At 38.1% G+C, this 12251-nt stretch overlaps 1 protein-coding gene across 1 annotated transcript in view; it reads right to left on the bottom strand.

Annotated features, from left to right (window-relative positions):
• Nucleotides 1-12251, bottom strand: part of L1CAM (L1 cell adhesion molecule) — a 65954-nt gene that overhangs the window by 23080 nt on the left and 30623 nt on the right. Inside the window, exons 18-22 of the mRNA XM_029283398.1 lie at nt 9265-9484; nt 7194-7309; nt 5940-6159; nt 4115-4245; nt 2819-2822 (exon numbers count right to left, since the gene is read on the bottom strand). Of these exons, the coding sequence (XP_029139231.1) occupies nt 2819-2822; nt 4115-4245; nt 5940-6159; nt 7194-7309; nt 9265-9484 (691 nt within the window). The remainder of the gene's footprint in view (nt 1-2818; nt 2823-4114; nt 4246-5939; nt 6160-7193; nt 7310-9264; nt 9485-12251) is intronic.

The raw sequence follows: 12251 nt of genomic DNA, 5'->3' as shown, positions 1-12251 counted from the left end.
GAAAAATGGGGCAAAATATTTCAGCTCTTCTCTTTCCAGTAGCACCTAGAAGGCCTTCTGCAGTCCACCAGTTGACCAGGAAGAGGAATTGCAGCTCTCATTGAGAAAAGGTTCCCTGCCACTGATCTAGATTGTCAGATGCCAAAAAGAGCCCCTGTGCCTTAGCAATGTGAAAGTATACCCACAAAAAGTCCACAGTAGAAGGAGAGCATAAAACCCCACCAAAATAATACAGAGGCCTTCAAAGTGTCACTCTCCAATTCTGCCCATCTAGAAAATGGGTACTTTGAATCCTGTACAAAAAAAGAAAATGCATCATTGCATTATCAATTGAAATGCCCCAAGTTTTTGAAAAAAAAGAGCAGATGAAAATCTTCAATCAAAACAGATCCCCCACCTGCAAACATCCAAAGAAAACATAAGGCAAAAATGCATAGGTAACCAATTTTTTTAATAATATGCAATGTGTAAACAGTTTTGGAGGATTAGTGTTGGGAATTTCCTTTCCTGAAGGGTTTCCAACTTGGATTTGTACATATGTTGAAACTTTTTTGGGGGATATATTATTGACAAAATACCCTGTAGACAAGGCTAACAGGTGACCAAGACTCTTCCAGTGTTATAGGGAGGTTGTATTGTATGGTTGTTAATTCTATTTCCTGTAAAGAAAATTGCACAATAGCAAAGAGGTGAATGTTTTAAAGAAGGAAGTAGGCACCATTCAGGGAGAAATGCAGAAATCTACCTGAGCAGGAAAAAGGGGATCAATAGTAATCTTGATAGGAATCTCTCAGAGTTCCTACTGAGAAGATGGAGGAAGACTAAGAAGGCCATTTCATCTGGTGAGTTGTACTTAAGAAACCAAACCCATTGACTAGTATTCTTTCCTACTGAGGTATATGGACAGCAATGGATAAACCAAAAGAAATTGAAACATATATCCAAGCACAGGAGACTCTGAATGAAGGAAGGAATTGGAGCCCCAAGTGATGTTTTAATCAATTCTTAGCAAAGGTCAGAACAACTGTAAAAGTAAACAGCTGATTAAGTAGATGGCATCTTTTGGAAAGAGTTGGTCTTGCAGATGTAACATATATTGACATTTTGAATTCACTGGTGAAGAGGTAAAGTGAGCCTCATAGATACTAGAAGAAAGACATTTGTCATGATCCTAAGAAAATTGATCAATAATATTTTAATTTGACTTTGGGGGAAATGTCAGAAGTCCAAATCTAGTTGGCTGGGTCAGGGATATGAGGTAAGAGGATAAGTGAATGGTTCCCAGAAATATCCCTGTGAATACACTAGACAATTACAGAAGAAGCAATACTGAAAGGCTACAGTATTTATATGCACAGATTATGGGAAAGAAGTATTTGAAATCTTAATATGGAGTGGTATTATGATTATGGATATTATTTCAGTTCATAATTGAAATTTAATAACTGAATTGTAACCATCTGTCTCAAAAGGGGAGAACCAAGAGTAAGGGAAGAGAAGGAACTTTATATGTAAAGAATGTGATAGCAACATTTTCTGCCATTTTGAGATGGGAAATGTTATGTATTAAACCAATTTTGTTATAGAAACGGTTAACTAAGTGGTTCAATTTAAATCCTTAACTGTCTGTCTGTCTATACTGCAAGCCTGTGTTTTAGGCGGGAATGTGTACTTTAAAATAATTGGCTGCCGCCTAGTGGCGGTCCGTATAAATATGAGTCAAGCGGCTGCTAGAGCCGCTTCTGTTGTGGATTGAATAAACGAGCTATTACTTTCACTCCTGTGTCTTCAATGCCTCACCGTTCCCACTACACAACAGGAAACATATGAAAACTATAGTTGAAGATCTGAAATATGACTGTCTAAAAATATCCACACAATCCAATTTCACACAATTTCACACAAATGTGACTTCATTCACTTTGGGACTCTCGGACATCAAAAAACATGAAGTCTGGCCTTTGGTTACAGAAAAGTATTCATCCCTGTAAAAAGGATTCTTACCATATTCTTGCTGGAGTTGATAAAATAGAGGTGGGATGCTCTTGGTAAGTGCATCTGCAACTGGTTGAACTGCCCTGGAATTGTTTGCAAGGGGAAATGGAGCAGAGGCTACAAAGTTCTACAATCTTCAACATTTTCATGAATAACCCCGATAAGGACGTGGAAAAGCAAGTAGAATCTTTTTTTTAAATAAGCCGGGCCCTGGTGATTATGTTGATATATCAATTTCATGTTTTTGTCAACATTATGGAATTGATGTGCCTTTGCTGCCTTTTAGAATGTTTTGCTACCTTCATGTCTAGCTCAAAATTCTCAGACATTTTCTGTTATCTTCCATTCAAATACTAACCAGATCAAAAGTCTCAGTGTTCCCACCTAGCAACAACATTATAAAGGGAGTGATAGTAAGTTCTGAAAATGAAACATGGCCATAAGATTCCATAATGCTATGGAAGATGGAATCCAATTTTAAAAATTCTTAACAGGCTGAAATAGTGGGCTAAATCCTACACTACGTTCAGAAATAAAATTTAATTTAGGTACCAAAACAATAAAAGGTATTAGAATAACCTTGTAGAGAACTAACTTGACAATATGTATGAAATGAATTAGATGTCTTAGCAATTCACAAAATAAAATAAGACCAGCAGTATGATACACTGGCTAATAACAGTAATCTGATCATAAGTTTTAATAGAAACATGGTGCCTGGATGTAATCATTTTACTTTCAAAAAGTTACAACCCATTCTGGTGCCACATATTTTACTAAGACATTGGTACATGGAAGCCAGCATGGTGAGGAGCCTGGAAACCAGTCTCTGCCTTGAAAAAATATTGAAAGAAGTGGTAAATTCAGCTTATAGAAAACAAGACTAGAGGGGAAATGTTAGGATTCTTGAAGTAATTGAAAGACTGAGGGCTGAATTTTGCCAGTTGGCAAAGTTTATGGGAAAAAACCTAAAAATTACTCTAGCAGCCTCCTATAAGGAAAACCTCTATAAGTTGTTTTATAGGTGGCACTTCCCTCCCTCAAGATTAGCACGAATGAACAAGGGGAAATCCTTGATATGCTGGAAGTGTGGAGAGACCGTTGGGAATTTCTACCACATGTGGTGGCAATGCCCAAAGGCACAAAAATTTTGGAACTTATTAAAGAAATGGCTGGAAGAAATGTTGCTAATAGATATAGAGGCCAAACCGGAATTTTTTTTATTGGGAATTATAGAAAGAAAATATAAGAAAGATACAAATTATTTACTACTGCATATAGTAACAGCGGCACAAATAGCCTTCGCTCAAAAATGGAAAGAGAAAGATACTCCAACCGAAGAGGAAATATTACTGAAAAATTTCAATTGCGCTGAAATGGATAGACTTACATGGGAACTCAAGGATAAAAATGAAACTAAGTACTACAAAATCTGGGAACAATTTTATGATTGGATAGACAATAAGAGGGTAGCCAAGACAAATGTATAGTGTTAGAATAAAATATAGATTATAGACAAATGTATATTTAAAAGATAAATAGATATACAGAAATAAGGGAAAAGTGTTAATATTATATTATAAATAGTGAGCAAAGGTCAAGAACTATATGTCTATATGAGTACTAATACTACTGTAAAATGTCGGAACATGTATGGAACCAGTGACATCATATCTATGTCCAATGTGTTTTTAATTTTGTATTATTTTTATATATATATATATATAAAAGACAGGGCTGAATTATTCTGCTTTACAGCAGAAGGTAGGATTACAACATCAGATGGAACCCGTGGGAAAGCAAATTTCAGCAAAACATCAGGGAAGTGTTTGATCTGAGAAGCAGTTGTTCTTCTTTGCTGGGGATTTTTAAGTACATGCCAGATAGTCATCTCACAGAGGTTCTCTAACTGCATCCTTTATTGCTGAACCTTGATCACCTTCAAAGGTCCTTTGAATCTACAGTTCTGATTATGCAACAGTAATAATCACTCAAAGAAAGTTGTGACAAGAACAGCAGCATCAAAAGCAACATACCTAAATACAAAATATGTGAGGGTTTTAGGTTCCCAGGATGCTATGCTACAGCCCCCCCCCCAAAAAAACCCCAGAGCTTCTACAGACTCACCTTGTTGGTATCCCAACACGTATCTCAGTAATCTCCCATTAGGGAATTTTGGAGCCATCCACTCTAGCAACACGGCTGTGTCCGAGAGATAGTCCAACTGAAAGGATTCAGGGATGCTAGGTACTATGTAAGGAGGCAAAGAGAAATGGAGAGTGAAGGGCACAAGGAATGTAAATGGGAAGGAGAGGGTTATGAATGTGGGAAGAAAGCTATAGTAGACAAGGCATGCTCCAGCTTTTTGGATTCTTCAAATACTTGGAGCAAACTCCCATTAGCAAGAACAAGCCCATCATAACAAAAGATCTATCTGCCATTAACGAAGCATTCATCGCATAATCCTTAACTTATGTCTGTCTGTAACCTTAGTATTGCAACCAAAGGTGCAACAGAGCTCCTGATAGAATGAAATCACTGTTGTTATGAAGAGAAAATAAATTATCCCTCACTATAATGGATGAGAAACTTCAAGTCCCAAAGACATGACTTGAGTCCTTTTTGCCTGCATTGCAGTACTGCAATTTTTCTGCCACTGTGACTGTGGAAAATGGAGAGTTTGATGTCTCTTCTACTACGTGACACAATACTACACTTACAAGAGCCTATCATACGAACACAAATTGGGAGCATGTGCTGAGGATTGCCAGACCACAAAAAGCAAGGGGTCCTGAGTTCCAAAAATGAATTTCTATGTCAGCTCAAGCCCAACGAAACATCTTACCCTTGAAACCAAGATCGTTTACTATAATCTTTTAAGATTTTTTTTTTTAAAAAACCATTTTTTTCCCATAGAGCAGTGTTTCTCAACTTTGGCAGCTTTAAGCGCATGGAATTCTGGGAGTTAAAGTCCACAAATCTTCAATTTGCCAAGGTTGAGAAACACTGCCATAGAACCTTTGAGGAAGAGGTTGCCAGCCCAAGGGCCTCGTCTTCTCTCTAGCATTTGTTTTTAGTGGTTTGCATTTTATTGTTATGTTTTTAGAATTTGTGAGTTTAGTATGAATTTTAGATGTAGGTCACCAAGAATTTATGACTGAGGCAGCATATAAATGATGCTAACTAATGAGGCCTTCACTAAGTTTTAATAACATAAAGAAATACCTAATTTCCTCCAATCCAGAAAAATCCAGCTCTAGCAACATACTCAGATATACAGTAATATACTTTGCCCCCTTTCTACTATTACTCCTCCTATTGCACTGCTAACCCTCATGATATTTTACAAACCTGAAAGATTGTCCATACCTACCATATCGTTATTTTTGTATAACAGTAATAGTAGCAATATGAGTAATAGTTTCCCCCCTCAATATCTGCTTAATGCAAATTTTCACTTTTAAGACATGTTTAAAGATACTAGTTTCTACAAACTGATTAAGTGAATGGGCAAGGGAAGCTGTGGTTAATAGAAGCTCATTTTAATTTATTTGGGGGCAGGATTCCCACCTGCCCCCAAATTCAGATTTATGCTTCATACACTGCCTCATACATATTTTCTCATGAAGTTAAAATGTGATAAATGGGGTTGCCAAATAGGAAAACAGTAGAAAGTTGGACACCTTGGAATTTGTTTCATTTCAGAACATTTCATGCCTTTCAGACCTGGACCTGGTCTGTGAGCAAAGTATTTTTGTGCTTACAGCTTTCAACTCTTTTATACATTCTGTCCGATATTCTGCACATAATGCGAGGTCTGAATAAAGTAATATGGATGGAGAGAGCTTCTAGGAGTAGGAGCAGAAGTTGGAAAGAAGTTCAGAAGGTGCATAGAGGGAGGCACGGATTGAAAGTTCTGAGAGTGAAAGACCGTCGGTTCTTACCTCCCTCAGGTGTAACAAACTCCATGGCCTCGCTGCGGGGCCCCTCCCCCCGCCCATTCAACACTGCCAGCTGAACCTGGTACCGGCTCCAGGGCCTGAGGCCCCCCAGTATGACTTCAGACACATTCCCCAAGATCAGCAGCTCCCCGTGGGAATGGAAGTGAAGATGGGCCTGTCGACGGCTACGTTCTGCCAGAGTTCCCAACCTGAAGTAATACACCTGGTGACGGTGGAATTTCAAAGAAAGAAAGAGAAAGAGGGAGAAATTATTTGCCCAGACTTCAAGACACCCACCAGCTCACTCGATATTGGCAAGTTTTTTTGAAAAATGCCTGTCATCATGAGTGGAATCGCTCACTCCTCCCCTCCAAAATGTGATGGAAGGGTGCCTGTGAGCATGTCAAGAATTATTTCTCCTTCTTAATTTGTATGAATAGAAGGCATACAAGGCCAAAATGCTTTTCAGCATGTATCAAATGTTCCCTTCCTTGAAGGGCACCTTTAACAAGGAATCTCTCACAAAAAGCAGGGAAATGATACAAACAAAACATACAATTTTGGGGTTTACATTCAGTTGTAATTCTAGCCTGGTCAGTAAACTTCTGGCCGAATGGCAGTTCTATTCAGAGTCTTGCTGAAGTCCCACAGGCCAGTGTTTACCCTGAGTTTAAAAAACAAAAAATTAAAAAACAATTCTGCAGCAAGTCAGTCTCAGTTCTGTACCATAAACATCCACATCTTGTAACCTGCGTGGATATATTATACCTGAGGACTTTCCACAGTTCCTCTTACGTGGTGAAATTGATTCTGCATCAGTTGACTCTTTTTACATTATTTACTCTGGTTTTACTACTTGGAGATGCAATATTACAATAGCTTGGGGACTTATATGAAGGATAAAGTTTACAGTATGAAGGCAGTTTACAGAATTTATACAAGGGATTATGTTACAGTAATTTTGGCAGTACAGATTTCTCTCTACCCACCCACCCCAGACCTGGAGTTTTCCAAATATTTTTAATTTTAACCCATAATACTCCAGCTAGTCTGAAGATTCTAGGAGTAGTGCTACCACACTTGGGCTGCAGAAATCTAGCCAACCACTGGATAAATACAGTAGCCCAGATTTTTGCAGCCCTGGTGGTAGATCCATAATAGTGTCCAATTCTAACATATTTCAAGGGCACCAAGTATTTTAAAAAGGTGCTTCAAATGCTGTCCTCCAGGATGCAATGCAAAGTTCTTATGCCATACCCTGAATCCCTTGAGGTGTCCCCAAATTTTCTCTCTGTTGGGAAGGATCCAAGAAAGCTTGATGGTAGTGCTGTTTATCATCTCAATCAGCAAATCTTCAGGGACAGCCTCAGGCACTAGGGAAAAGAGGGATCCTTTATACTTACAAATTTCAGCAAGAAAGGAAAGGAAGATGAAAGTTCTACAAAGACACATGGCATTGGATATTCTGCAAGTGCCCAGACTCCAAATCCCCAAAGAAAGACCTATTGGGGAATTCCTCTATTAAGTTAGTCCCAAATGTCACAAAGTAGTAAGCAAGCTTTTTAGCTGTACAATCTGCTTTATCAAGTGGGAAGCCAAGCAAAGTTGGCAAAGAAAAGAAAAAAATCAGAAATGGCATTTCCCATCCTTCTGAGCAGTACAATAAAACTCTTCTCTGCCAGCCTGAGAGAAAAAAAAGTTGGAGTATCACAGGAGGCGCAAAGATAAATTAAGATGAAGTGACAGAAGAAATCTCTAATGTCCTGTGCAATCTTAGTAATGATTACTAAGGAATCTCCCAGTGAGGTTAGCTACAATAAGTAGGTTCAGTATTGGAAGGTTAATTGGGTCAAGGTCTTCCAGTACTACACAAATTTCAGTTTGAACTTTTGGGGGATGTTTTAGTGGAAACTGCTGGCTGAACAAGCAGGCAATAGCCCACCCTCAATTTAGAAAAAATAAAATCCAGCTATTTCAAGGACCTGTATTTTTTATTTATGTATGACCAAGATGACTATGATCGTGAAAACAATAACTGAATTCTGTCATTAAAGACTTCTGTATGCCTAAAACATCCAATTATACAGGACTGTTGGGATTAACTGTTTCTTATCTTTCTGGCAGTTTCTGCTGGGTATGGGCGAGAAGTAAACCCTGCTCCATTTGTTTTACTGAATAGTAAAACCATTCCCTATCCAACAGAGCTACTTGTCCTTGAAGGCAGCCAGACATTATAGGAGAAAAGCCACAATAGATTATGGCAGTATTTCTCAATCTGGCCAGCTTTAAGATGCATGGACTTCAACTCCCAGATTTCCCTAGCCAGCATTGTTGGCTGGAGAATTCTGGGAATTGAAGTCCCTGCATCTTAAAACTGGCCAGGTTGAGAACATTGAACTATGGAATTCAAAAATTAAGAGGCAGCAAAAAATTTCTGGCAGCAATTTTCAAATTAACAAGCTTGCAAGGATGCTATCAAACTTCTTCTCGTTGGACGAAGCAAGAGTAACACATTTGAATCCTATTTAGAAAATAACTCTTATATAAACAGGGGAGGTGGGGGAATCATCTTACATCTAAAAGAAGATAAAGAAGATAATCACATTTTTTTTTCTTTTTTCAAAAACAAACATTTTCAGAAATAAGGATTTAAAAAATACCTCAGAAACATGGGGGAAATGGAAATCTTAGATGCAGGGTGGAGAGCAATGATAGCATAGCAATGTTCTACTGAACTGTTTAAAAAACAAATCGGTGCTCAGTATCTAATTTGGTTTCCTGCCACGGTTGGTACTGAAATAATGTACATGTCAAAATTCCGACTAATGGACCCAAACAAATCAGAACTCTGAGGCTTGACGTTTCCTCAAAGAACATGTTTATTGGATACATAATATCGGCACGGTCAAAGTGAAACCAACTCTAAACTTTCCCCCCAGGAATTCAATGTAACTAAATGTAACACTTCCCTCCCCCTACTATGCTATTGATCACACTACCCAATGAGGGCATTTGGCGGGCTCCGTGACACTTCTTCTCTCCACCTCCCAGCCCCTGTGGGAATGACCTTGGTTCCCACAGGATTGCTCTGTGTTTAGTCTAGTGATCCTTTCGGTTTCTCCCTCCCCCCCCTTCCTCCCAACTTGTGTGGCAACTGAGAATGACAAAGATGGCTTCTGCCAGGTTCGTTTCATAAGTTGACAGTATGTTAGCTCCCTCCCCTCTCCTTTTGATACCTCCAGATGTGCTGGGATTAAAACTCCCACACTTTGTAACGTAGCTGTGTTTTGTTCAATATATGGGCATAAACGGATCCCTCATTACTCACCATCCTCCCCTGAGTAACCTTTTTCAGATTGAGGTTCAGGCCCTTTGCCAAAATCATTCTGTGCTTGCACTTTGATCTCATATGGTGAGAAGACAGGGGTATCTGTCACCAACACAGGAGAGTCGTCAACTTCCACCTCTTCCCATTGGTCTTCATTCTCTAGCCGCCACTGTACACGATACCTCAGCTTTGGGGCATTCCACTCCTTGTGAGGCAAGGGCTGAAAAACAAGCAGGTGGAAGAGAAAGACATACAATCAACAGCAACCCTGGGTGACAGACAAACTTCACTGAATGGGAACCCTTTTGCAGGAACACTCTTTCCAATAATCTTTTCATGAGATCACTTTCACTCCTGCATAATAATGGCAAATCAGAGCTGTAGATTGGCCTCAAACAGAGGAAGGTACTGTAATCTGGTGACTTACTAATTAATTTGGATTTTTATTCTTAGCAGCTCCAGCCAGCATGGCAGAAGAATTGTGAAAAAATACCATATAAAGAGAAAGCAGAGGCGTTTCATCATCTCCTACAATTCTAGAACTGTAGGTCACCTAAAGAAGACAAAAGGTGAAAGATTTGTGACAGACTAAATAATAGGCTTTTTGCACCACAGAGTGCATGGATTCTTCTATCTTAAAAAGTAGCAGTGGTCATCAACTCAATTACCCTTAAAAAGATATTAGAAAAATCAATGGGGGAATAAAACTATCAATGCCTATTAGCCACAATATTTTCAATATCAGAGGGAGTGGGCCTCTTGACAATAATTGCTCAGGCACACAAAGAGAAGGTTTCTATCCTGCTCTTGTCCTGTCCATGGCTTTTCTGGGGCAATTGAAACATTATGAGGTTAATCCTAGTATAAGATGTGAAGGTGATTATTTGTTTGGGTAGCTATTTTTTTAAAGTAAATTCATGGAAGGGATAAATTAATTTACAGATAATTTACACATAATGTCAGGCTATTTAAATTATAGTGATCTTCTATATACATAAGAAAGCTATAATGAATGGATTCTCGCATTTTGTTTAGCTTAAGTAAAACTCATTATAGCTTAGGATGAAATGTGAGTCCACCCATCCTCTTGACAGTAGCTTTCAATTAAAAGGAAAAATGGGCCATGACTTCATAGAAAGCAAGATAAGAAATATCTGCTCAGAAGGGTACGGTGTTTTCATGACCAATACACTCAAGCAATTGCATTCAAAGTTTGCAATCATAGGGGGTCAACTGGTGCATATCAATAAATATTGCAGTTTTGCATAGCAGTGCTATTAGAAGATTGAGAAACATAAACTGACTCCATGTTGGAACTGGGATCATGGAGACAGCCTGTCATCACAGGGGGAATAGAGGAGATAAATTCAACAGTTCTTTGAAACATTTAGCTGTGCAAGAAGACAGTATAACATAGGAACATATTCAACTGAAATAGATGACAAATTTAGACCTTTTGTCTTTTAAGCAAAAAGAAACCCTTAAAAAATAACTAAAATATTACAGTTTTTTTAATAACAAACTTAGAAATCAAAATCCATTTTAAGGGCACAGGTTTTTTAAGAATTAGCAATGTGACCCGCCAGTTGAATGTCTGTATAGGAGAGAGAATCCATGCTGTCAAATGGAGGGCTTGGAGGTCGGTGTAATATATCCTGCTGTCTCCTTGAAAAATAAGTTTTTTCAAATAAAGAGAGAATATCCCAGTGAGAAGTCAACCTTCAGTTGTCTCTGTCACTGTGGGGTTATTAAAATGCATAGTGATAGTACCTGGAGAAGGCAAGAATAAATCTTAATAATGCAAAGGATGAGAGGAAACACCTATAAAAGTGATTTAATCCAGTAATCAACCATCTGTCAATTTCTGATCATGAACAGAACTTCAGACACTGCTTGTTAATAGATGCAAATAGATGTAGGCTGAGCAGAAGAAGAGAAGATGCAAGTCTTCAGATTAGGGCATCCATTTGTGGAATGATTATATCCTGCTTAACATGGATGGCTGGTTTTCAATATTACCAGTACAACATCTCACTGAATGCATCCATTTCAGAGATTAGTGGTTAACCAAAGCAAATCTGCTAAGGAGCTACTGATATAACTGAAGAAATGGAAGTTATTTTGAAAAGTAATTTTGGGAACCTAGTAGTTTGAACATAGAAGTTTAGGGACGAGGACATTTAGCATTTAAATTAAAATATCATTTATATTATATAGGTTTTCCATTAGCAAGATATGAGTTGAAGGAAGGAAGGATGTAGCTAAGCCATTTCATAGATAATGTAGGCAGTACCTGGAGTATAGTTAGCACATTGACTGAAAGCTAAAAATGACAACTGTTTCACAAAAGGGATATTTTTCTCTTGTAGAGAAAATGTGGACTCTAGGTTTTTGACTTCTGGGCCAGAGATTATAATGAAAGGTCACCAAATTGTGATGAGCTTGCATCAAAATTGAAGGGATTAGAACTTGGAGGCAGACCACTGGGTTAACTCAATCCCAAAATTCAGGAGCAGATCCATAGAATGTAGAAGAAGAGTAATAAAAGGAGGGATTCTTTTTATATATGAATTACCGGTAACTGTGAGTCATGCAATCAAAGAAATGACAAGCTTAGACCTTTTTTCCTTTCCTTTCCTTTCCTTTCCTTTCCTTTCCTTTCCTTTCCTTTCCTTTCCTTTCCTTTCCTTTCGGCAAAAGAAAAACTGAAGAATATTACATTTTTAATAGTTAGAAATAAAAGTCCATCATAATATTACCAGAATATTACACCAAAGAAATGTGGGTGTAGAAGACAAATCTGTAGCCTTTGGACATTGTTCCTGATTGAAAATACCTTTTCCAAGCATGATTTTTATTCACAGTGCCTTCATTAACAAGACTGAGTTGAGATTAGGGTTTAGCAATTGAATTGTTATTAATACAGAACTAATTTATCACCTGACCTAAAATAGCTTAGGAAGGGGATTTACCCCATTTCTTTTTAA

The sequence above is a fragment of the Protobothrops mucrosquamatus genome, unplaced genomic scaffold (genome assembly GCF_001527695.2).
Source record: "Protobothrops mucrosquamatus isolate PMUCROS unplaced genomic scaffold, P.Mucros_1.0 scaffold76, whole genome shotgun sequence".
NCBI lineage: Eukaryota > Metazoa > Chordata > Lepidosauria > Squamata > Viperidae > Protobothrops > Protobothrops mucrosquamatus.
Note: the sequence above shows the minus strand (reverse complement) of the source record. Positions and strands in the feature narration are given on the sequence as shown.